Here is a 24,405-nt window from a genome sequence, read left to right as displayed (position 1 = left end):
GAGAAAAAAAAAATTAAAGATCAACTGAGAACACACTCTAAGTCACAGAGTACACTTTCACTTGAGGTTTGTCTGCTGAGATATCTGATAAATGAAAGAACGTGGTTAAACAAGCAGCTAATTTTTCTCATTATATAGAAAAGCTTTATTAATGGTTTTATTTACTAGATTATTGCTCTCCAAGGGAAAATAATCCATGCTGCTCCAAGATTTACTTATGTAAAAGACTCAACCTGAGATTAGTAAGAAATCTTTGCACTGTGCTTTCCTAGATTTCAACTTAGAGGGAGGTGGAATTTAGACAGTGTATTCAAAACTAAATGAAATATGAAACTACCCTTAATAAAAGAATGTCTTGAAAAAAAATTGAAGGATTCTCAGTAAAACAAACATCAAATAAGTTACAAACTACAGAGTATTAAGTATTTATGCATTTATATGAAGATATGCTAAAAAAAGGAAGGAAGCCAAATAAAATTCAGAACTGATTATGATTGACATGAAAAGAAAGCACAGAGCAATTATAAATGCATTACTATGAAGCAATGCCAATGATTCAAGAAAAAAAAGTTAAATTTAGCTTACTCACTAAGAACCTATTATGTAACAATAAAAAAACCAGAGCATCACTATTTATTTTTTTCAAAATAAATCCCTTAAAAATAGGTAAAAAGCTTTGTGAAATAACCTTTGTGTCATGATTTAGGCCCAGCCAGCAACTAACCACCATGCGGTTACTTCCTCACTCCTCCCCCCTGCTCCGGTGTGATGGGAAGGAGAATCAGACAAAAAAGGTAAAAGACTCATGGGTTGAGACAAGGACAGTTTAATAGGACAACACAAGGAAAGAAGAAATAATGACAATAATACTAATAAAAGAATACACAAAGCGAGTGATGCACAATGCAATTGCTCACCACCCAGAACCCAATGCCCAGCACATTACCAATCTGCGATCCCTCCTCCCCCACCGGCCAGCTCCCCCAGTTTATATACTGAGCATGACATCATATGGTATCAAATATCCCCTTGGCTAGTTCAGCTCAGCTATCCTGGCTGTGTCCCCTCCCAGCTTCTTGTGAAAATTAACTCTATCCCAGCCAAACCCAGGATACTAACCATCCCTTATTCTATACCACCTACGTCATGCCCAGATCCTACGCTTTCCAATTAGTCACCACTTTTCCTGTCTTTTTTTAATACGCATATATATACACACACAGATCTCATTCCTTTAGTCTATGAGCCACCCCTCTAACGTGTCCATTGAGTTCATTTAATCCATGACTTTGGGGCTCCATCTGTCTTAACAGTCTTTCAGGGCAGGAGAGATGGTGTGTGGCATTGGATTGCTGCATCCGGAGCTCACAGCTGGTGTATTTGGCACAGCCCACACCCACAGTCTGCAGGTTGAAGATGTCCATTTTGAGGAAATTGCTGGGCGCCAGTTGCTGAAGCCAGTTTAAGTTCCATCACTGCTGCACTTCACTCAGTTTCATCTAAGTCCATACTCTTCACTGATTTGGGTGATTCTTACCGTAATCCCACTGATATGGCATATAGCAACTGTAGTAGCAATGACATACAGTGGCAGGATTATTTAGCAATTAACATCATACAATTTAATTCATTGGCTATTCTCACCTGAAATAGAATGCCCTTGCGGCACACATTGAACTTCCCCATCCTTCCGCATCACCCACCAAGTGCACCCAGGTCTTTGAGCAAAAGCAATCCCATGAATGGGTTTTCCTTTGCCCAAGGCAGGACTAACCCAGACTGTTTTCCCTAACATATTCTTCATGTGCACTACAGGGACTTCATCCCCTTCTACAGTACATGGAAGTTTTGACTGAGCAGGGCCAGCTCGATTGGCAGATCCTCTAGTGTTGACTAACCAGTTGGCTTTTGCTAAATGTGTATCCCAATGTTTGAAGGTCCCACCCCCCATTGAGCTCTGTAGTTTATAGCATCACTGTAGTTTATAGCAGTCCATTGTATCATTCAATTTTCCTGGATCCTAGTGCATGATGGGGCATATGATACACCCACTCAATGCCATGCTCTTTGGCACAGGTGTCTGTGAGCTTGTTTCAGAAATGAGTCCCATTGTCTGACTCAATTCTTTCTGGGGTACCATGTCACTGTAAGACTTGCTTTTCAAGGCCCAGAATAGCATTCCAGGCAGTGGCACAGGCCAGGGGATATGTTTCCAGCCATCCGGTGGTTGCTTCCACCATTGTAAACGCATAGTCCCTGCCTTGGCAGGTTTGTGGGAGTGTGATACAGTCAATCTGCCAGGCCTCCTCATATTTATACTTCAGCCGTTGCCCCCCATACCAGAGGCTTTAACCACTTGGCTTGCCTGATTGCAGCTCATGTTTCACATTCATGGATAACCAGTGCAATACCATCCATAGTCAAGCCCACCCCTCAATCATGAGCCCATCTGTATGTTGCATCTCTTCCCTGATGGCCTGAAGCATCATGGGCCCACTGATCCGTAACTAATTCACCCTCATGTTGCCAGTCCAAATCCACCTGAGCCACTTCAATCTTGGCAGCCCGATCCACCTGCTGGGTGTTTTGATGTTTTTCAGTGGCCTGACTCTTGGGTACAGGAGCATCTACATGATGTACTTTTACAACCAGCTTCTCTAACCAGGCAGCAATATCTTGCCCCAGTGCAGCAGCCCAGATGGGTTTGCCTCTGCACTGCCAGCTGCTCTGCTTCCATTGCTGCAACCACCCCCACAGGGCATTTACCACAATCCATGAGTCAGTATAGAGGTAGAGCACTGGCAGTTCTCCCCAGCTGTGGTGTAGAACACATTTTTAACATCTTGTCCTGCCCAGACTGGCCCAAGGGCTACTGCATGAACTATTTCCTCTTTAATCTGTTCAAAGGCTTATTGTTGCTCAGGGCTCCATTTTAAAATCATTCTTCTTCTGGGTCACTTGATAGAGAGGGCTTACAATTAAGACTGTAATCTGGAATATGCACCCTCCAAAAACCCACAACACTTAAGAAAGCTTGTGTTTCCTTTTTGCTAGTTGGTGGAGACATAGCTTCTGTTTTGTTGATCGCATCCATTGGGATCTGACGATGCCAGTCTTGCCATTTTATTCCTAAAAACTGGATCTCCCATGCAGGTCCCTCGACCTCACTTCATTTTATGGAAAAACCAACCTTCAGAAGGATTTGAACTGTTTTCTTCCCTTTCTCAAAAACTTCTGCTGTGTTGCCACACACACTGATGTCATCAATGTATTGCAGGTGTTCAGAGCTTCACCCTGTTCCACTGCAGTCTGGATCAGTCCATGGCAAATGGCAGGGCTTTGTTTCCACCCCTGGTGCAGTCGACTCTAGGTGTACTGGACACCCCTCCAAGCAAAAACAAAATGCAACCTGCACTCTGCTGCCAAAGGGATTGAGAAAAATGCATTAGCGATATCAATTGTGGCATATCACTTGGATGCCTTTGACTCCAGTTTGTACTGAAGTTCCAGCATGACCAGCACAGCAGCACAACTTCATTCAGGCCATGATAGTCTACTGTTAGTCTCCAACCTCCATCAGATTTTCGCACTGGCCATATGGGACTATTAAAGGGTGAGCAAGTTCTGCTGATTGCTCCTTGGATCTCCAGTCGACAAATCAGCGTATGGCTGGGAATCAGAGAGTCTTGGTTGGTGTAACATTGCCGCCGGTGCACTGTTGTGGTAGCAACTGGCACTTGTTGTTCTTTTACCCTCAGCAATCCCACGACAGAAGGGTCCTCCGAGAGACCGGGCAATGTAGACAGCTGTTCAATTTCCTCCATCTCCAAGGCAGCTATACCAAAGGCCCACCGGTACCCTTTTGGGTCCTTGAAATACCCTCTCCTGAGATAGTCTATGCCAAGGACACAGGGCCTCTGGGCCAGTCATAATAAAGTGTTTAGGCCACTCATTCCCCATTAGACTCACTTCAGCTTCCAATACAGTTAGCTGTTGGGATCCCCCTGTCACTCCAGAAATACAGATGGGTTCTTGCCCTTTATAGCTTGCTGGCATTAGGGTACACTGTGCACCAGTATCTACCCTTATAGACCCTTATACTCCTGTGGGTTTGACGTGCCAGGCCATCGAATCCACACAGTCCAATAAACTCAGTTGTCCCTTTCCTCCACCTGGCTGGATGTAGGGACCCTCTAATCCTAGTCATAGTATTCATTACACACTTTTTGTAAACATGAATCAGAAGTCCCTTCAAGAGGATCAGAAATGAGATCAGCCCTTCCACTCTGTCTGGGGAACTGCCTGCTGGCAACTGGAGCAGCATTTTTCCAGGAAGAATCCCCTTTTGTGATTGTTTTTCCTTGCAATTCACTTACCCGTGCCTCTAGGGTTGAGGTAGGTTTTCCATCCCACTCCCTCATGTCCTCTCCGTGGTCACGCAGGTAAAACCACAGGGTACTACGTGGTGTGTACCTTCTATACCCTTTCTCTTCAGCAGAAGAATGCCGACTCCTAATAGCTGAGATAGGGGCCTGGACAGGTGCGGGGCAGAACTTACCCTCGAATCGCTGGAACTCTCGGGACAGTTTCTCGGCTAGCATGTCTGGCAGTTTCTCCACAGCTGAGATGCAGGCCCGTAGGGAAGAAGAGATACTTCCTTCATATTGCTGGAGTCGTCCAGCCACTTCATCCACTGTCTGTCCCTCACCTTCTTTCCAGGACACTATTGCCAATGAGTTGGCATACAATGGTGGTGCGCTTCGTAGAAACTTCCGCCACATGGGTTGCGTGCATTGCACTTCATCTGGATCTGTGGGTAACCGCTCATTATAAATCACCTCTAGCACAGCTAATTCCCTCAGGTACTGGATACCTCTCTCCATAGTGGTCCACTTGCCTGGGTGACATGTAATATCTTCCTTGAAGGGGTACCTTTCCTTCACACCCAACAGAAGTCGCCTCCAGAGGCTGAGGGCTTGTGTCTTTTCCCCAATCGCCTTGTCAATGTCCCATTCCCTAGACAGGGATCCCAGCTGCTTGGCTTCCCTACCCTCTAATTCCAAGCTACTGGCCCCACTATCCCAGCATCGGAGCAGCCAGGTGACAATGTGCTCACCTGGATGGCGGCTGAAATCCTTCTGTATATCTCGCAGCTCACTAGGGGATAGGGATCGGGTGATTATCTTTGGTTCTGCCTCTTCCTCCTGTTCTCGTGATGACCCTGGTTCACTTTCATCCCTCACTAAGTGAGCTGATTTTTTTGTGTATTTTTTCTTCTGTACAGTGGCAACTGATACTGGCACAGTTTGGTTCTCTGGTTCAGCTGCAGTGCCTGGCGCTGGGGTTTGAGTAGCCACAGTGCCTGTCGACAGGGTTTGAGTACCCACAGTGCTTTGATTCTCTGGTTCAGCTGCAGTGCCTGGCGCTGGGGTCTGAGTAGCCACAGTGCCTGTCGACAGGGTTTGAGTACCCACAGTGCTTTTCATGAGGGTTGGAATAGCTGCAGTGCCTGTCAGTCTGTTTTCCCTCCCTGCCCGCTGAGGGTGCTGCATAACATTGAGTAGTGTTTGGTAGATGCTGGCCAGGGCCCAGCACAGTGTGGTAAGTTGTGCCTCTTTGGAATAGCCACAGCATTTTCCTTTCAAATATTCTACCACTTCATGAGGGTTCTGTAGTTGTTCGGGAGTGAAGTTCCAAACCACTGGAGGTGAGAAGTTCTCTAGATACCTGCCCATATTCTCCCATATGCCGTGCCACCCATGACTATCCAGCCTTGGGGCAGATCTCTGGGTGGTATTCTTAAAAGAAGTTTTTTGTAACCCTAAACAAGACCTGAAACACATTAAGGAGACATAGCAATAAGAGCATGCTGGCTTGAACATCCCAAGGATATTCAAAATTCTCACAAGCTGTTGTAGTTAGCCTGAAAGAGAAAGGGGAGGTAAAAGAGCAGGAGAAAGTATCACCCCTGCTCCCGTCTTCCCCATAGATTGGGTGCAATTGCTAATACATTCTGAGAGGAGGGGCCCGAGGTACGGGCATGACAACAATGCCACATACAAGAACCAGCTTAACCTCATGACCAGTGATGTAATCATAAGTCGACATTACCTAGGTACATCAAAATGACAGTCCTGATCCCTCTCCCAGAGGTGACAGAACATCACCGCAGGGAATACATAGTGCATGTAAGAACTTAGATAACACCACCATGTGAACAAATGAACCAACATTGTGACCAGCAACTATTTAACTAATGTAAGAAATGCATATAACAAATTTACTTTAACACACTGTGCTCGTATCTGTCGTTATCTCAACCCTTTGGGCCCCATGTTGGGTACCAAAAAGGACCGTCCTGGTTTAGGCCCAGCCAGCAACTAAGCACCAAGCAGCCACTCACTCATTCCCTCCCCTGCCCCCATGGGATGGGAAGAAGAATCAGAAGAAAAAGGTAAATAACTCGTGGGTTGAGACAAGGACAGTTTAACAGGACAACACAAGGAGAGAAGAAATAGTAGTAACAATAATACTAATAAAAGAATATACGAAGTGAGTTATGCGCAATGAAACATATACTGAGCATGACATCATATGGTATCAAATATCCCCTTTGCTAGTTCAGCTCAGCTATCCTGGCTGTGTCCCCTCCTAGCTTCTTGTGAAATTTAACTCTATCCCCACCAAACCCAGGACACCTTGAAAGAGCAGGAGAAAGAAAACTTAAGATCTACAAATGATCCAGTCTAGACTGCCACCAGCCCACTCACATTTGACATGGAGTGACGACACACAACAGAGGAAGCACCAAAATGCAGAAGAAATGTCCCCTCAGACTGTCAACATATATTCAACATAAATATGTAGACTCAATCATCTCTGAAAACATCTGAGCTGCAGGCTACCAGAAGACAGTAGTATACCATGGCAGATGCATTGCTAATTATGCCCTCTTCTTACAGGGAACTTTTTTTACTCCTCCTACATGCATCTGCTACTGCCCACACTATGAGGCAGGCTACTGGACACACCTGGTCCAGATCCAGTACAGCCTTCCTTATTATTTTCAACAGTACGAGTATGATTCATACACGGTTTCGGGGTTATCAAGGCAACTGCTGTAGAATATTAGCAGCTTAAAGACATAAAAAGGCATAGAAAACATCACTGAACCTAATAGGAAAATACTTACTGTTCATTATCATCTTTTGTTATCATATGTCTATAACAGATTAAGTTCTCAACTTTTTCCTCCTTCTATTTCAAACACAGAAAGAATTTTAAAGTCCAATCTTTCTACCTGATTTGCCTTACATGACACAGCCACCTTTTGTGTAAGATGGCATGATGTTAGTCCAGCAGGGCTCATTATAATCCAAAGACATTAAAGCATACTGCTTTCCTGAGAGACAGGCTTTGCCCTGGCCACATAAAAAGGTCCTTCTCATTTGATCAGCAGTTTGTGTGCTGATCAGCACACACCAAAGTCAAGCCTAATGAGGAGGGGCAATCCAGCTTCTTCTTCCCCTCTTTGGCTTCCCAAACAGTGTTTTTGAACAAACAGCTATTATGCATTTAACCTACAAGACTAAATAAGGGCACAAGAGCCAGAGCACAGAACTTGCTAAACCAATGCACCCAAAAGTATAAGGGAGACATTATGTGGAATATACATGCTTAGTTTCTTAACTAACAGAGATAAGGGCAAAGGAAATAGTTAGCCAAGACAGCATACAAAGGAACAGATAATCCTAGATGTATGACTTACTACAATTCTTCCAGCTACCCATTATCAGCATCAAGTAAAAAAATTTCATAAGTTCTACATTATAATAAGCAAATCTTTATTTCTAAATCATTAGAAAATATTAATCTGCATACTGATAACCATTTTCATTTAAATATCACTACAGGTTAATTAAAAGTCTTTACCTATCAGACTAGCTGCTAAAAAAAAAGAAAAGACTGAGGCCTGGGAATGCTACAAGGCTCCTTTTTAGCTTCGCTTCACATAGAAACAAAAGGTTACGATCTGGTCTTGCACAGCTCCCTCTCTAATACTGACTGTCAACTAGTATTCAATTATGTACATGATAGGAATGTTTAGATGCTTTTCACATTGTAGCCTTACAGAAAGTTCATTATAATCCTAGGAACATTCTCCTGATCCATTTATCCAGTATTATATCTCAGAAGTACAGCATTGTTTCAAAACAAGTTTCAGTGACCTATTTGATCCATTCTTCAAGTTTAACACCAGTAAGATCTTGATCTCAAATGAAATCACTTGGCAGCAAGCTCTACAAGTTAACTGTATTGTACAGAAAAACATTATCGAGTCTAATGGCCTACTCATGGGAAAGCAAGTAGGCCAGACTAGTAAAATCACAGGATTTTACTTTCTGTAGTATGACTGGAAAAGAGCAGCTCTTTATCATTGTAAGCAACTTCCATTCTACACCACTCACTCTATACATATGTTACTTCATCACTCCCCCCCATATTGCTCATCTCTTCTCTAAATTAGATATTAGAGAGATAATATCTGCGTAAAATTTACAGGCTTCTAATTATCTTGGGTGGCAGGGGGGGTTGCTAAGCTATTTCTATACCTTTTTAAGGAGGAACTACCAGGACTCTGAGCATTCACTACTGGCAGCTTTGGAAATATACTCCAAGATCCTTTTTGTTCCACAAAAAGGTAGAAGACAGCTTTTTTTTTTTTTTTTTTACTGCGCAGTCTGCAGAGGTAACTTTTTAAGTAGACTAGCTCAACATAAATAGCACTTTCATCTCCTAAGCACTGTAGAAACCCAAGCTTATACAACCTATTTGAAATGGGCTTTAAAAAGAAGACTGTTGCTAAGACAAGAAACCAGCAGCAGAACCACCGAAGAATATTTATATTCAAGATTTTATCTCCTCCTTCAAAATACCCAAAACAAAGAAATGCATAATAAGCCAGTCAGTAATAATTAGGCTTTCACAGAGAACACATGGTCACTAAAAACAAGTGAACAAGCTTGACAAAATAGCAGAACCCATTAGAACATGCTTGCTTGCTTACTTTGCCAGGAAATGCTGTCCAGGCCACGTGCCATCTTCATTCTTCACTTCTATTAGAACAACCTAAAAGAGAGTTCACGTAATAAAGATAACTACAAATCTGCTGCACATTTTGCAAAATCATTAACAAATCACATTTTCAATGTTTGCTCAAAGTACATAAAACCAAGTGAAAAAAGTTACACTCAGAGAAAGCAGTACATGAGAATCTAAAAAAAAAAAAAAAGTTATGCCCCTTACCTGACCGTCATAGAGCCCTGCATCTTGCACAGTGCTATCCAGCTTGCTGAGCTGCTCGTAAGTGTTGCTCATATACCTGTTCCATAACCTAGTTTCCTTCTCAGCTGGGATATTAAACAGTTTTCTCATTTTTTTCTCAATGGTAGCTGTTCAGGAGGAAAAAAACAACACCAAAATACCTAAAGCATGAGTGCTTTTGAAAAAAAAACCTGACAAGCCAGGTATTCAGCAAGGAGGTACAACACTGAACCTTCAAGATCCTTTGAATAGAAAATGTACCATGAAAGTTACAATTACTCATATAACTTATCTAATATTTAGTCTGAAACAATGAATAACTTGTTTTCAGTCATGTATTTGCCTGTTAAGCCCTCAAAACAATAATGTTCAGAACACATTGAAAAGTTTCTGCCCAAAGGCCAACTTCTGTAAAACAGTCATCATTTGATAACATAGGTTCAAAAAGGAAGTGTTTTCAGTTACTGTCGTCAGGCCATACATCAGCAAACTGAAAAAAAAACATCTTTATGGACATATGGACACATTTATGGACATATATGACAGCTGTCATTAACCATTTTAACACGGGAAAATACAGCCATGATACAGAAAGAGAGAGGGGCCAAATTTCAGTTAGAACACAAGTGTAGGAAGAGCTATTAAGAAGATGACTAAAATATTCACACACTAGGGACAGGGAATTGTAAGAGAACCAGAGACAGAACTGCTTTACATGAGCAACATGGATGTTTCTTAAGGACATGAGTTAGTAAGAAATGTGTTCCTCAAAGCTCTTAACCACAACTCCCTGTGTTGCACACAGAATCACTGTGGCTGGAAGAAACTGAGGAGGTTCCTAGTCCAGTCACTCAAACCAGGGTCAACACTGAATTCAGACCAGACTGCTTGAGGCTTATCCAATCAGGTGTTCAAAACTTGCAAGGCAGGAGATTCCCTCACCCCTCCAGGCCCTGTTCAAATGTCTAGCTGTCCTAATAGGGAAAATGTTTTTGCTATATTCAGTTGGAACCTGTCCTGTTTCAATTTATTACTACTGTTACACAGTTTTCTTGCTTTGTGACTCAGTAAATAGCTTGACTCCACATTCTTAGTAACCTCTCATAGGTGCTACAAGGTCCCCCCAAAAGCCTTCTCTTCTCCAGGCTAAACACAGCTCCCTCAGCCTCTTCTCACACATCACACACTCCAACCCCAACTGTCCTGTTGGTACCCACTAGACTTGCACCAGTTTACCAACATCAATCTTGTTCTGGAGGACACAAAATATCTCAGGGTAGCATCAGACCACAGCTTCATGCATCAGAGAACTACTTACCAACAGTATCTGCTTTGCTAAAGTGGCAGCTAATTACATTGTCAGGATCACTGCTCTCACACAGCTTCAGCTCAAGAAGATAAACTTCGACCTTATAGTGCTTCACAAACAGACCATATTCCACTACCTGCAAACAAAAGGCAGATGTGAGAAACAAAATAACACAGAGTTAAAATACCAAGCAGCCCTCTGTAAGGTACACCTGTCTAAATACTTTAAGTCTTTAGGAGTCTTGCAAGTCAAGCCATAAACTGAACACTGACTTGTTCTCAAGTCCAGATTCAGTCACAGCCTCCGTCAGCTTGTTTTGGGGTTTTGTTTTTAAAATATAAGAAATCCCAGTACTTTCCCTCCCCAGTGGATCCAAAGGTCCCATCATCACAGCTGAACTAAAAGTGCCAGCTAATTACCCATGAAGAATATTTGATCACACAGATCAAATACGTTCTAGAAAAAAAAAAATTATCTTTTGCCCCTAGTCTTTGGCTAAGGTTTACATAAAAAAAAACCCCAAGCCTGGAACACTGGACCAAAATCCTTTCTATTAGAAGAGAGTAAGACAAAGCATTAATGATTTTTCTGCATGGTATACAGAATCTACCTCATGACTCTCTCCTTGCAAAACCAAACAAATCTGTCAGAACTTGTTTTGATGACATTGCTTCATTTCAGTCATTTTCAAATCAATTTTGCATTTGAGAGAATACTCCAATAGGTACATCTATCCATCCCACAAGCTTTCACCATATTTTTAAAAAGATATTCTGTTAGACTAGACACAACTCTTCACCTACAGATCATAAAAGACTTTATACCAGAAAGAAAAGCACGTTTCAGAGGCCAGTTATGAGACAACTGTGATGTAACTGTTGGGAAAAAAAACAAACACAAAAAACCCCCCTCAATTCTCTCCCCAGTTCTTTGCAGCTATAGAGCCTATGAAATTGAGATCATATTTAATTGAACCAGCAGGTTTAATTTTTAAGAGTACCAGTGTTTAAGAGCCATTTGGACAATGCTTTTAATAATTTGCTTTAACTTTCGGTCAGCCCTGAAGTGGTCAGGCAGTTGGACTAGATGATTGTTGTCCGTCCCTTCCAACTGAAATATACCTGCTCTATTCTATTCGTATGACCCCAGATTTGCCACGATCTACATCTGTATCATTTTACAGAAAAAAAAAACACTTTACCCAGCTTTGGAAAGAAACAAAGAATTAAGACTAAGACTTACTGTGAGAATTTGGCTAAATTATGCTTCCCTCTTCTGAGCTTTTATAGGGTTGTATTAGATATGCAAGGTGCTTTGAAGCTAAAAGATTAAAAAACACATTTGCAAAGATCTTCAGTATTTTGTTGTTATACCAGAAAGTAAAACTCCCTGTTTAAACAGCTTGACAGGCAAATTAGACTTTTTTTTTTTAAAGAATGCAAAGGAACCAATTCACAAGTTCTCCATTTCTTTTTCAGAAGGAATTTCATTAAATGGGACTTCCTGTTCTCCAGTGTTCTATAGTTAGAAACAAATAAAAACCATATTTAGAATTGGAAGAACTCTTTCCAAGAAGTTTCTGATCAGATCACTGCGTCCATTAGGACGGATGAATGGCAAGAAGAGTCTCTAATCACCTGCAGATGTCTTTTCAAACAGTGTCTGATCAGCTAGCTTGTTCTCTGTCAAAGTAAAACTCTGGTCATCCCGTTGGACAGCAATCTGAGCACAACATGCATTCAACCGCTGAGGAAGCACACTGTTCTATATTTTGCACATTAATGCACTTTCTAGTGGGACTCTATAGAAGATTGCCTGAAAATATGGTTTGAGATTATCAAAAGAAACCCGAATCACAAATAAAAATCTAATCTAATCCTCCTGTACTTGTCTCTGATCATCAGGCACATAGGGATGGAAGAAATACCAGCTTGTAAAAATCACAAAGATGCCTGAAAACTACTTCCCAAATCCTACTTTTACGGATATTTTGATGTATGAATTACAGCTGATCCAGCTTTAGGAAAAGGATTAAAGCATTCAAGGACGTCAAGTTTAACTGGTTTACTTTCAATGCTATCTGGAGAACACTGTAACCAGATACTGACCATGTTCTACTCAGGTGCAGTTCTGCAGCTTGTGTGTCCCACTGACCTTTCAATTTATATTTTTTGTAAGAAGCTGTAACATCCCACAAACATACTATGCTGCTATATTTCAACATTTTTTAAAATATAAAAATCAGTTATCAGGTTAACAATAAACAACAGAGACTGAAACTCTCATAGCAATTCAAAACTTTAAAAATTTACTCTTAACTGGACCACATAACTTGGCATCTTATGTCTATAAAACAGCACTAGCTCTAAGCTCTAGCCCTCAATAACTACAGCATTGAATAGTGGCATCTGATACCCCAGGAGAAGGAGTCTCAGAGTTAAGCCTGTCACCCAAGTGTTTCCCCCATAGCTTCCAAACCTCTTGTCCAACTTCGGAATTTTTCAGAAAAGCAAGTGTCTAATAACATCCCAGGCTTTGTGAAAGTGGTTAGCCAGTTCAGGAACAAAAGCTTCCTCATTCAGAGAAGCACTAATCAGTAACAGTTCTAGTTTTCCTTCTCAGTATAGATTTTCTATTCCTCAAGAAGTTATCTGTTTCTACTAAACCCACATCTCCTTTATATGCTATAATCCTTTTCCACTCCCCCCACTTCTGGTTTACACAGGAGTTCTGTCTACTCAGCAGAGTGAAGCTGGGGTCACCTGGTGAACCTGGGATCATTTACACTTTCTGAAGATGTCAGAATTTCTCGTTACATACAATTTCTAGCCCACACTGAAAGACAATGTTCCAGTACCACTGATCAGCATGAGTGGGCCTCCAAGAGAGGGATCTTTCTTTCTTTTACCATTCCGGTGTCACACTTTCCTGGGTCTTGCACACCTGGAAGCAACCCTTACCGTAACATAATGCTACTTAAACTTAAGCAATATTAATTCTGTACAATAATCACTACACCAAACGAATAGTGTTGATATAGTCTTTATGAACCCCACAGACTGGTACTGCTCAATTTAGTCAGTGCAAAAACCTAGGCCTAAAATAAAAACAAAAAACCTTTTACCCATAAACAAGTGTCTGACAGTTTTCCAAAGCAGCAGCCTGTAAATCTCACTTTCTGGAACAGATTATATACTCAGAATGCATTCATGACTGCATTTGCCAAACAAAAGTAAGACTTACAGAACAAAACCACAAATAGTCTCTTCTTATGATTTTAGAATCACAGATTTTGGAAGAGAAAACAAGAACCACCTTAAACTCCAGAGGAAGTCCCTAAGCCATCTTTACTAAAAGACCACTTATTCCAATGCCTCATTCTGTCCTGGAAGATCGAGAAGCTTGACTAACAACTTGCATTTTTCAACAAAACACAAACTATTCCATGCAACATAGAAGCAACGCACCGGTCCAAACAATCACAACGTAAAAAGTTAAACAGAACAATGTTCATGGTTCTCACCCCATATAACCCACCAACTGAGAATCACTGAAGATTCAGGCATTTTAACTGTAATACTGGAAGGTCATTCTTTCAGGTACCAAGTCAAAGAGAACTCATATTATTATCTCCAAAGAGCTGCTGAGGATCCTGTCTTAACTCACTTCTAGCAAAATAAACATCATCTAAGTTTGGTAGAGATCAGAAAATGAAACCAGGCTGAAGAGACCTTGGTTCACCCATACTTACTTTCCTCACAATAGGCTGCTGTCCATCTATGCAGCCATACCACTTTACTAGTTTATTCCAGGCTTCAGTGGGAACCAATACATAATCTAGCTCGTCAATGAGGTGTTCTTTTAAACTCTGGGTTTCTGGATCTAAAAGGGAGACAGACGTAAGAAAGCATGGCATCAAACAGCATCCTTTCTTCTCATGACCTACACACATACTACCACGACGCTAAAAAATACCAACCCTCCCACAGGCGGGCAGAAACCGCACCAGCCTCCTCCTCACTTACGAGGCCGGCAGGGCCACTTATATCCTCCCGGGACGCAGCGCTTCAAAAGCGAAAGCTGCACGACGAGAGGACGGCAGGTGAGAGCCACTTACCTGAGCCGGGGCTGCGACCCGAGCACCAGACCCCACCGCCCAGGGCCCCGCTCCCCGCGGCCCAGCACTCACCGCCGAAGAGACCCGAGTTGTCGATAGGCCCAGGGAAGAGGCCGGGATCGCCCGCGCCGAACATATCCCAGCTGTCGAAGCCCACGTACTTCTTCCACTGCTTGAACCAGCGGCTGTCCACCAGGTACCTGCAACACACGGCACCGGCCGGCGCGGCCCCCCTCAGCGGCGGCCCGGCCCGGCCCGCTCCCACAGGCCCCGCCGCCCGGAGGGGGAAGGGGACGGAGGGAGGGAGGGCCGGCCGGCTACACTCACCAGGACTCCCCCGGCCGGAGGGCCGTGGCCAGCAGCGGCCCCAGCTCGGCCCGCTGCGCCGTCGCGTCCGGCCGCACCCCGCCGCCTTCAGCCGCCGCCATGTCGCTGCGCGAGCCCCGTCGCGGGCGGATGTCGGCCCGCGTGCGCATGCGCGCTGGGTCAGCCTGCTGCGCTCGCCCCGCCCCGCCCCGCCCGCGCGGCCTCTGACGGGTTGGGCGGGGCCGCGCGCGGGGGGAGGCTGGCGGCGCGAGGGCTATGGCGGCGGCCGCCATCTTGCAATCGCGGCCCACGGGTCCGCTGTGGGCCGCCCCGCTGCCCCGGAATGCGGGCCCTTGGTGGGCGCAGCCCCTGGGGCTGCTGGGGCGGGCAGGGTATCTGCCGCCCCCCTCCCCGGGCGTCTAGCGCCGGCGGGGCGGCGAGCAGGCAGGGCTGGAAGCTGCGAGGGTGCAGGGAGGCCTCGTCCCCGCGGGGGGTGGGCCTCGTCCCCGAGATGGCTTCGTGGCCGAGAGGGTCTCCCGGAGAGGCCTCCTCCAAAACATGTGGCGGAGGTGTTTGCTGCGGACTCCGTGGTTTCAGCGTTACGTGCTCCATTTTCTGTGGCGACTGACTTCACGGAGGCCTCTGGTCAGAGCGTTGGCTAGGGAAGGAGGCTTCAAATTGTTACAGGAGTAGACGGGAGGATGGGACTGAGTAACCAGCTGGGGAGCACTCGGGAGTTTCAAAAGTGTCTCTGGAAAGACTCTCCCAAGAAGCAATTTAGGCATTTGCCTCTCGAGTAGCATATCCTGTGCTGTTTAGGAAGCATGTCCTTCAGAAGTGGGAAAATTGGGAAGGATTCAGATGATGATTTAGAGACTTAAAAACCTGCTTTAAACTGGCAGACCAAATAAATCCATTTAGCTCACAGAAAAAAAGGAGGGGGTGATGTGCTGGGGCTGTGACTGTCTGTGCAGGGGAGCACTCTTCTGGGCAGCCGGTGTCCAGCAGCGTGGTAGGCAGATGGGCTCTACCTCCTGCCAGCCAGGCCTGGCCGTGCTGCAGCTATCCAGGGTAAACTGCTAAAGGCCTTTTATGTTTTTGAAAGCAGGGCAAGTCCATCCACTTCACACTGAAAAAGAAGACCCATTTTCTCCTTCCAGTGAGAGTTGAGTCCTGTTACTTCTGTTTTTCTCAAAGAGCAGGCCCCCTTTGGGCTTCAAGGAACTAACACACCCTGTTATGGCAAGACTGGGTGTGTTTTTAAAATGAGTCAGCTGTTCTGAGATAATGCTTACGTGGCTGACCTCACTCTTCTAATGAATTACCTACTCCTAATAGAAAATCCAGTAAACAATTAAAATGGTCTCATTCAAAGCTTTCTGATTCAGTACTAGGAAATGACATTATTACAGTTTCACTGTAGATGGGAGTGTCTGTGTTCTCCTGTCTCCTCAAGCACTTTCCTTTCAGCTGTTCGGCTTCCTGCCCTTGTCTCCAGCTGAACTAGACGGCTGCTCGCTGCGAGAGTGGCACTGACAGGAACAAAGCCCTTTCAAGTGCCACCCAGTTGGAGGCAGGTGTTTCCTACCTGCCCTACAATGACAATGATCAAAAATGGTGACTAAAAGCTATCTTAAAAGTTAGTGGGTGCAACAAAGCTCAGCAGGAGGAGAAAGGGTTTTTAAATAGCTGAAAGAACATGTAACAGGCTGAGTAAGAAAAGTCTTAGGCTCCACTGGATGGCATTTCCATTGAGTAGATGCTTCTGAACACCACATCTCATCAGCCATGATTTCAAGAGATGTGCTAGGATTTGGTGGGCAGAACACTAGGGAACCTGGGAGAGGGAGATAGGGGCAGGAATAATAATCTTCTTTGCAGCTAGTTAACACTCCTGACAGCTTCAAATACCTGAACTTGCTTAAAGATTTAAGAAGTTGATGGCAACAATCAGCAGCTAAGGGGGGGAAGAGGGGAGAAAGGGAGGGGGATATATGGGACTCTGATATGTAGAAGAATGGAAAAGCAGGGTGAACACTAGCAGGGATTAGCTGTTTGCAATAAAAGTGTACAAAAAAAATAGAGTGTAGGAGTGTAGATGTGGCAGACACCAGATGTTGAAGGACATCATCCTCAAGCCACGGAAGCATCCATGTGTGCTAAAGTAGTATTATTTTAAGGTTTCCTTCTGAGTCAGTCTGTTTCTGAAATTACAGAAATAGAACTCGGCCATTTTATAAATCCCTGAGGAATCACCTGGGATTCTTCAGATCTACCCTCAGTGTAGAGCTGCTACCTGTAGCGAAACATTTTCATCCCTTCTGGTCACAACACCAAATAACGTTTGGGCACGAGAGCCTGCATGGGGCTGTGCTCTTCTGTGGGTGTCGCTGCCGAAGGTTTCCAGCCCGTAGGCTGCCCTTTCCACCACAGCCCGCTTTACCCCAGAAGCCACCTACTCTGGAGAATGCTGAAATGAGACAGGGGATAACAAGGCTGGGAGGCTTTTATCTACACTGCAGAGTTCCTGCTGGGTGTGCTTACACTGGAATCGTTCGTTTTCCTGCTGGCATGGCTGATTTTCATCCTGGAATCGCGTCACTGTACTTCTGCTGGCGTGGCTCTATCTGTTCTGGAGCTGCTGCTTTGTTTTTCTGCTAGCACAGCCCCAGCAGCCGGAAGGTAAATAAATCCCTTGGCCATTAGCACTGAATAAGCACGGTGTAAGATGCCTTTCTGACCAGCGGGCTCAATGATAGACCCTTTCTGGCAGGGGTACCACTGGAACAGCAGCAGTTGTTGGGATCGGCTCCCCCACGGCGGTAGGGAAGAGGCAAAGCAAAGGAGGTCCCACTCAAATGGCTCAAGTTTGGTGAGTCAAGATTGAGGAAGTGCCACAGCTCCTGCGGAGAAAGATTTTTCAATGCAGAGAGTTCCTGCTGCCCATGATCCTCTAGACTCTCCACATATTTCAGCATCCTGTATTAACGAGGGAAGTAGATTCAACTGAAAAAATAATCCCCCAAATCAAGCAGCTTCTGCTCCAAAGCTGAAATAGCTACTGAAAACATCCTGTTTTTCCACAAAGCTGTACTGGAAGTTAAGAAATAGCCCGGTGAGGATTGTGCAATCCAAGTTCAAAGATCGATGACTCAGGGGCAGCGGCAAGCAGGGTGGAGCCGGCTGTAGGTTTTGCCCCACTGTCTCTCCTCAGACTGGAGGGGGCCCTGAGTGTAGGTACAGTAACAAAGTAACCAGTGAATTGGTGAGGTGAGAAGCTATGAACAGGAAAAAAAGCAAAGCACCTCAAATCCCAAGTGTTTTTAATTACGAAAACAGTGCACTGATGCTTGAAAGTGTTATGCCTTCCCTTTGAAAGCCCGAGTTTCTAGTCTGTGTTGAGTACTCCTCAGTCCAGCACCAAGTTTATACTCAGTGCTATGAGGCCTCGTGAGGAGCGCCTTGTAATGCAAACGTGCTTACAGAGCCATTTAAGGAGTGAAAATTTACCTGCAGAAGGACCTGAGCCACTGGGCAGTAAGATGGCAGGTGAAATTTGGCACAGGCTTGCGGTTTTCCAGGGGAAACCAACCCTAATTCCAGCCATTCGGCAACAGGCTGTAAACCCAGGATTGCCACACAGCAACAACATGTCAGGATTATTGTAACAGCTCCATGAAATACCCGTCAGCTCCGTGGTTGGCAGGAGTCAAAAAAGCGTTAGGGAAGGAATAAAAAGAAGAAAATACTGCCTGAACCCTGGGCACCTGCACTTTGTCACATGCAATTCCTGTTCCCAAAGGGCAACAAGGACACTCTGAGGCAAGGCACAGTTTCCGTTGGAGAAGTGGTTGAACGCGCTGGTATTCTGCAATGGGGACACAAAAGAACCAGTTCTTTGTGTGATTCCCTGCGTTGCAAGGCACTGGGGATGCACAAAGGTGATACGGGCTTCATGTAGGACTGGGTGAGTTATGTAGAGATCCGTGTTGGGCTACCACGGATGCAAAATGGGATAGAGCCAGGAGATGGCGAGGGGGCAGTGGCTCCGCAACAAGGGGAGGGACAGCAGGCGCTCCTGCTCTAAGGTCCCCCCTGGGCATCTGCTGATGGAGGCCAAATGACAAGGTGGGCCTTGGCCAAAGAGCTGTTCTTCCCCAAGCCCTCTGCCAGCAGGAGCAGTGCAGGCTGCAGAATCGCTCATCTACCTGCCTGAACGGTTATTAACCTGTCGTGGCCTGTCGTTGGCAGCCAAGTCGGAGTTTGTCAGCCAGTGTAAAATCAGACCCTGGCCATGTGCTGCTGTGTCTTTCCTCCACAGGCAAGCCTCAAGTGAAGTCCAGTAAGCAGTTTTGCAAAGTATTTCTGTTCTGTGCCACCCACCCCGCTCTGCCAAGCTCGTTATGCGCAGGGCAGGACGTGGCACTGAGTCACAGTTTGCAGAGCCCACAGATGTTGTTTGCCCATCACACTGCCCTAGGTTTGCATTCAGATTTCAGCCCGACTGCGCTATCGCGTTCGAGTGCTTTGAGTCAGCCCCTGTGAGCACCCACACGAGCTGATGAACAGGTAAGATGGCCACCGTGCTTTACCCAACTTGCCCAGATTTATCAAGCCACAGCCGTCAAGAAAGTACACGTATTTTTTTTTTTATTCAGAGAATCACAGTAAGCTACTGAGACTCACAGCTGCTTTCCCCGGCATAGTTTCCCAAACATTCACACGCAACTTTTGAAAACATCAGGTACATTTCGAGAATTTGGAAGGTGCACCATCATGAGCAAAACCTGCACGAGACATTGGGATTTCTGCCAGAGCAGCAGCCCCCTGCGAGAGAAACAGGCAGGAGGAGCACAGCAAGCTGAGCAGGAAGGGAGGGGGCCGGGCCGCGAACGCTGCGACGCTCGGCTTTATTCGAGAACATTCCTGGGTACCTTCTGCAGAAGCAATTCAATATCATCCTGGATCTTGATGGTTTCGAAATGCCGGCTGTAGCGTTTGAAGGGCACGCCGTCGGGGCCGATGAGGAACTTCTCGAAGTTCCAGGAGATGTCGTTGCGGCAGACGGGGGACCAGATGATGTACTGCGGGTTGGTCATCAGCGAGGAGGGGTCGTCGTGCGGGAAGGGCAGCGCCTCTCTCAGGAAGGCGAAGAGGGGGTGCGCGTTCTTCCCGTTCACCTCGCACTTCTCGAACAGGAGGAAATTGGGCTTGTACCCGTTGCCGGGACGAACGTGCTCCAGCGAGAGCAGGATCTCCTCGTTCGTAGCATTTTCCTAGGGACGCAAGAAGAAAAGCCGCCCCGAGCGAAGCCCGTGAGAGCCCGGCCGGGGACGGGCGGCTCTTCCCCGCTCCCCGGCCCCCGCCGCCCGCCCTACCTGGTGCCCGAACTGGTTGCAGGGGAAGCCGAGGACCTGCAGCCCGCGGGGGCCGTACCGCCGCTGCAGCTCGTTGAGCTGCAGGAAGTCGCGGGTGGTGGTGCCTCAGAGCGACGCCACGTTGGACACCAGCACCACCTTCCCCAGCAGCGAGCCCAGCGCCAGCGGCTCCGCCGCGCCCAGCGGCCGCGCCGACATTCCCGCCAGCCCGCCCGACACCGCGCCCGCTCCCGCCGCCGCCATGGCCAGCACTGCCGGGCCGGGCCCGCGTCCCGCCCGCCGCTCCGCCCCGCCCCGCCGGGACCCCTCCTCCTCCTCCGCCGCCGCTCACCACCTCTCCGGGCGCTGTCGCCCCCCCCGGCCCTCCCGCTCCTCCTCCCTCGGAGCCTTCCCCGGGACCCGGGGAGTTTCTACTCTCACCAGCTGCCCCCCCCCCACCCCGCTGCCCTTTTCCCATCTCCACGGAAAGGCTCGGCGTTCTTCTGATCCATTAAAAGCTCAGAATCGGGTGGTTTACACATCCACGGGTAACAGACAGGGAAGCGGCACCGATTCTCGGAAAGGCTGTGGAAAATGGGCAAAACGCAAAGCGGTCCCAGCAGCTAGAACCCTCGTGGTGACAAGGCCGCCCGACTACGGCGGTGGCACGGGGGCTGCAGCGTCCTGCTAGAGCTGCTTCGGGGGGAGAAACACCTTCAGTTTGTGCACCAGGAGGAGGAACAGGAGGGGTCCAAGAGGGGCCACAAATTCCCTTCTTCAGTCTCCTTTTATAATTTTTCCACCTCTTCGAGGCTGGTAGAGCCTCCCTTTACTTCAGCGGTCGCTTTCCCCATCCCTGGCTTTTCCATTTCTTGCCTCGCTGCTTTGGTGTGTTTTAATTCACGCAGTAGCAACTGCTCTTTTTCTCATGGATTCAAGGCAGCCCTAAGTGAACTACGCTGTTGCCTGTACCCACACCCCGCAACGTAGCCCAGCCGCTCCTCCACAGGTCTGGGTGCCGAAACATCGCCCTCCTCCAGAGCACGCCGTGAAGAGGCAGGTCCAGCACCAGGCCTTGAGGCGATGTCCACGGGTGGGACCAACGGGGACCGTGGGGCAGCACACCTCAGCAGGGACCAAGAGCAAGAGCCTCAGCTTCAGCATGGCTCCCACGGGAAAGCAGGGAGCCCCTGCTGAGGCTCCTGCCAGCCTTTGCACCAAGCGAGCTCCATCTAAAACAGCCCCGAGGTCAGACAGCTGCTTATCAGCCCTGGCCTCCAGCCAAGGCTGCCTGGGCTCCAGAGCATGGGGAAGGGGGGGGGGGGGGGAATGTACTCGGGGCCCCCCTCTGCTGCTGTCTGTCCTCTTTCATGCCTGGTAGCACAGACTCATCACAAGCACCAGCTGTCACTAACAGGCCACCATATAACGCTGCATCTCTGGGCTGGGTTCCCAGGTGACTGCAGGAACTGGTGGTTTTGCTCTTGGCACCTGTCCCCGTGACTGGGAACTGGAATAGCTCCTGGCTGTGTTGCGTTTGGGGGACTCGCACGATTATCTTGCATCTTCAGGGACGTGAAAGTTTTTGCAGCCTGTTGCAGCACTGATAGCAGGAGCCACAACAGGTGTCCTGAGATCAGAGCAGCCAGGAAATGGCTGATGGGACGAGCAGAGGCATGTGAGCCATGTTTGCTCGAGTCAGTCGACGGTTACAGTCCACACCAACTCCTCACCCACCCCTTGAGCGTGGCAAGCCACGGTGGTTTAAAGAAGAGGAATTTCTCTTCAGGGTGATCTCTAGGGCAGCGCCACAGAGGCATCTCTGCTTTTGACGCTTGCTCAGACTAGCACTTTCAATCCTCAGGCTGGACCTGGGGATTTCATCTGAAATTGAGAGTTTACTTCTGGGGCCCTGCCCTTTTCAGACAAGGCAGGTTAGGGCTTTCCCTTCCTTGATGAGTGAGTTTTAAGGAAACCAAGTGAGCTGAACTTCCTTGTTGGCTCAGAGCTGTGCCCTGGGCCTGGACACATTCTGGAGAGCCAGCTGAACTTGGATCCAGAGGAGTGCAAGGAGCTCCCAAGGGACTAGATGGGCTCAAGGGACCCTCTTTCGAGGTGTGTGACAAAGTGGTGGTTGTCCTGTGAGGTCAGAAGGTTGCTGTTTAACAGCAGTGAATGACCACAAAGGTTGCAAAACACACCTTCTGGCCTCCTGCTCACATCTCCTCCCCACTCCCCATACCAAACTCCCTCCCCTAGGCAGGGGGCTGGCACTTGGCTCCTAGCTTTTCCCCTGCCCGTTTCACCCCTCCTTGCCTGGCTGGATCGCTTTCTGTGAGCACTGAGCTCTCATTTCCCAGGTCTGGTCTGGCTGTCTGTGTCCTCAGTTTCATCCAGAACAAAGGTGGCCTCCAGAGGTGGCAGATGCGACAGGAACCCAAAGGGAGCCAGGTTGCCAGCCCTCGAAAGCAGGAAGGCTGAGAAGGACAGATGGCTTAATAATCACACACTCCTAAGCAGGCTTCTGCTCTGATGCCAGTGGTGCAAGGGACAAGGAGAGGGAGCTGGAGCTTCTGGTCACAAATGAGAGACAGTGACTTACCAAGACGTCTGAACTTCGAGAAAGGCAGGCCAGGCCTGCAATCCTAACACCAGCTGGTGGACAAGACAGAGGAGATGGGGAGGTGGTGCTGTAGGTTAACAAGAGCTTAGATTAAACCTGGGATAATAAATTAACCATTTCTGGGTGGAAGCACACCAGCCGATACACAAACCATGAGCTGGGTCTAGAGGAACATGCATTGCTCAAAACCACTGAAAAGCGGCTGAAGAGCTGCTCTGTAACTGTGAGCATAGAGAACTGCAACCCAGTGGCTCTGCAAGACTGAAAAAGCCCAGTTTTGCTCAACTGCAACCACCTCCCAAACCACACAACAACAAAACCCCCCCAAAAAAGGGAACTGCAGAGGAGTGAGCAAGTTTGTTAACACGGCAGAGAATGACATCCTCCTGGGCAGGCCTGCAGCTACAGCTGGGAACTTCTTGCTCTGTTCAACCCCGTCACCCCATGCGGGCAGAACAGGCACCCAGGAGAGGAAGGAGGGAAGGCTGGGACTGGTGCTACCACCAGGCTGGCCAGATGCTTCACTCCAGGGTGTCTGTGGCTGCAGAGGGAGGACAAAGACCCAGAGGTATGGGGCACTCCCACAGCCACGTCCGTTTGTCCTTTGTTGCAGGATCAGGAACATTGTCAAAAAAAAAAAAAAAAAGCAACATTTTTTAGGACATTACTCAGATGCAGCTAGGTGCTCACTTACACAGATTGTCATCAGCAACTGGACTCCCTCCTGCCCAGCCCCCTGGGGAGAGCCGCTCAGCTTGACAGCAGCTCTGTAAATACCAGTGCAAGTGTGGAGATGCACGCTGCTGTTCTGCATTTCTCACCCAGAAGCATGAGCTGCTCTCCAGCGTGGGTACAGCACAACGGCCCATACCTCGAGCCCATCCCTTGTTGCAGCGCTTGTAGGCATCTCTCATGAAAACAGCATGGCAAACGTGCTGCTGTGTGCAACATCTCACACGTGCTGCAGTGCAGCGTGTGGAGTACACGACAGGGCAGACCAGCACGCTGCATACCATTGCATGCGTCTACAGCAACACTGCTGTCCTCTCCCTTCTTCCTACATACCCCTCCTATGTAGCCTCCTCCTGGCTCATCCATTCCCATGCTCAAGACCAGCAAATTCAACTCAACTGATGTACTCTCATCTGGTTTGAGTATCAAGAGAAGCTCCTGGGAAGCTTTGCCACTCACCGCAGGGGCCAGGCAGGGCGAGGGATTCCACCTCTGCTCTGCTGCAGCATTTGGAAACCGCTGCGAGCAGCGGGTGGGTATCACTTGCTGGGAAACAAAAATAAGTATTAAAGCCCTTGGAACTGCTCAGCAAATCCTATCACAGCTGTATCAAAAATGGTATTTCTGATTCAGGCTG

General features: G+C 47.3%; 2 protein-coding genes across 14 annotated transcripts in view; both read right to left on the bottom strand.

Annotated features, from left to right (window-relative positions):
* USP4 (ubiquitin specific peptidase 4) overlaps positions 1-15,226 on the bottom strand; it is a 50,806-nt gene extending 35,580 nt beyond the window's left edge. For 3 of the 13 annotated variants that reach the window (XR_007509348.1, XM_049827120.1, XM_049827118.1), the window contains exons 1-7: positions 15,078-15,201; positions 14,823-14,950; positions 14,385-14,515; positions 10,643-10,769; positions 9,307-9,452; positions 9,068-9,129; positions 4,377-5,832 (exon numbers count right to left, since the gene is read on the bottom strand). Coding sequence is in view for 11 of the 13 variants with exons in the window: in XM_049827120.1 (XP_049683077.1) it covers positions 4,377-5,832; positions 9,068-9,129; positions 9,307-9,452; positions 10,643-10,769; positions 14,385-14,515; positions 14,823-14,950; positions 15,078-15,178 (2,151 nt within the window). In the remaining 2 variants the exon portion in view is untranslated. Of the gene's footprint in view, positions 1-815; positions 5,833-9,067; positions 9,130-9,306; positions 9,453-10,642; positions 10,770-14,384; positions 14,516-14,822; positions 14,951-15,077 lie in introns of those variants that run through there. The other 10 variants (XR_007509349.1, XM_049827115.1, XM_049827125.1 and 7 more) reach the window with 8 other exon arrangements.
* A 4,469-nt stretch (positions 15,227-19,695) lies between these two features.
* Positions 19,696-20,677, bottom strand: GPX1 (glutathione peroxidase 1). The gene is made up of 2 exons (XM_049826972.1): positions 20,435-20,677; positions 19,696-20,332 (listed from the first exon to the last, which is right to left on the bottom strand). The coding sequence occupies exons 1-2, from the start codon at positions 20,675-20,677 to the stop codon at positions 19,967-19,969; spliced, it is 609 nt and encodes a 202-aa protein (XP_049682929.1). The 3' UTR covers positions 19,696-19,966.
* Positions 20,678-24,405: the final 3,728 nt, after the last annotated feature.

This window comes from Accipiter gentilis, chromosome 23 (assembly GCF_929443795.1).
Source record: "Accipiter gentilis chromosome 23, bAccGen1.1, whole genome shotgun sequence".
In the NCBI taxonomy this organism is placed as follows: Eukaryota; Metazoa; Chordata; class Aves; order Accipitriformes; family Accipitridae; genus Astur; species Astur gentilis.
This window is presented reverse-complemented; position numbering and strand designations above follow the sequence as displayed.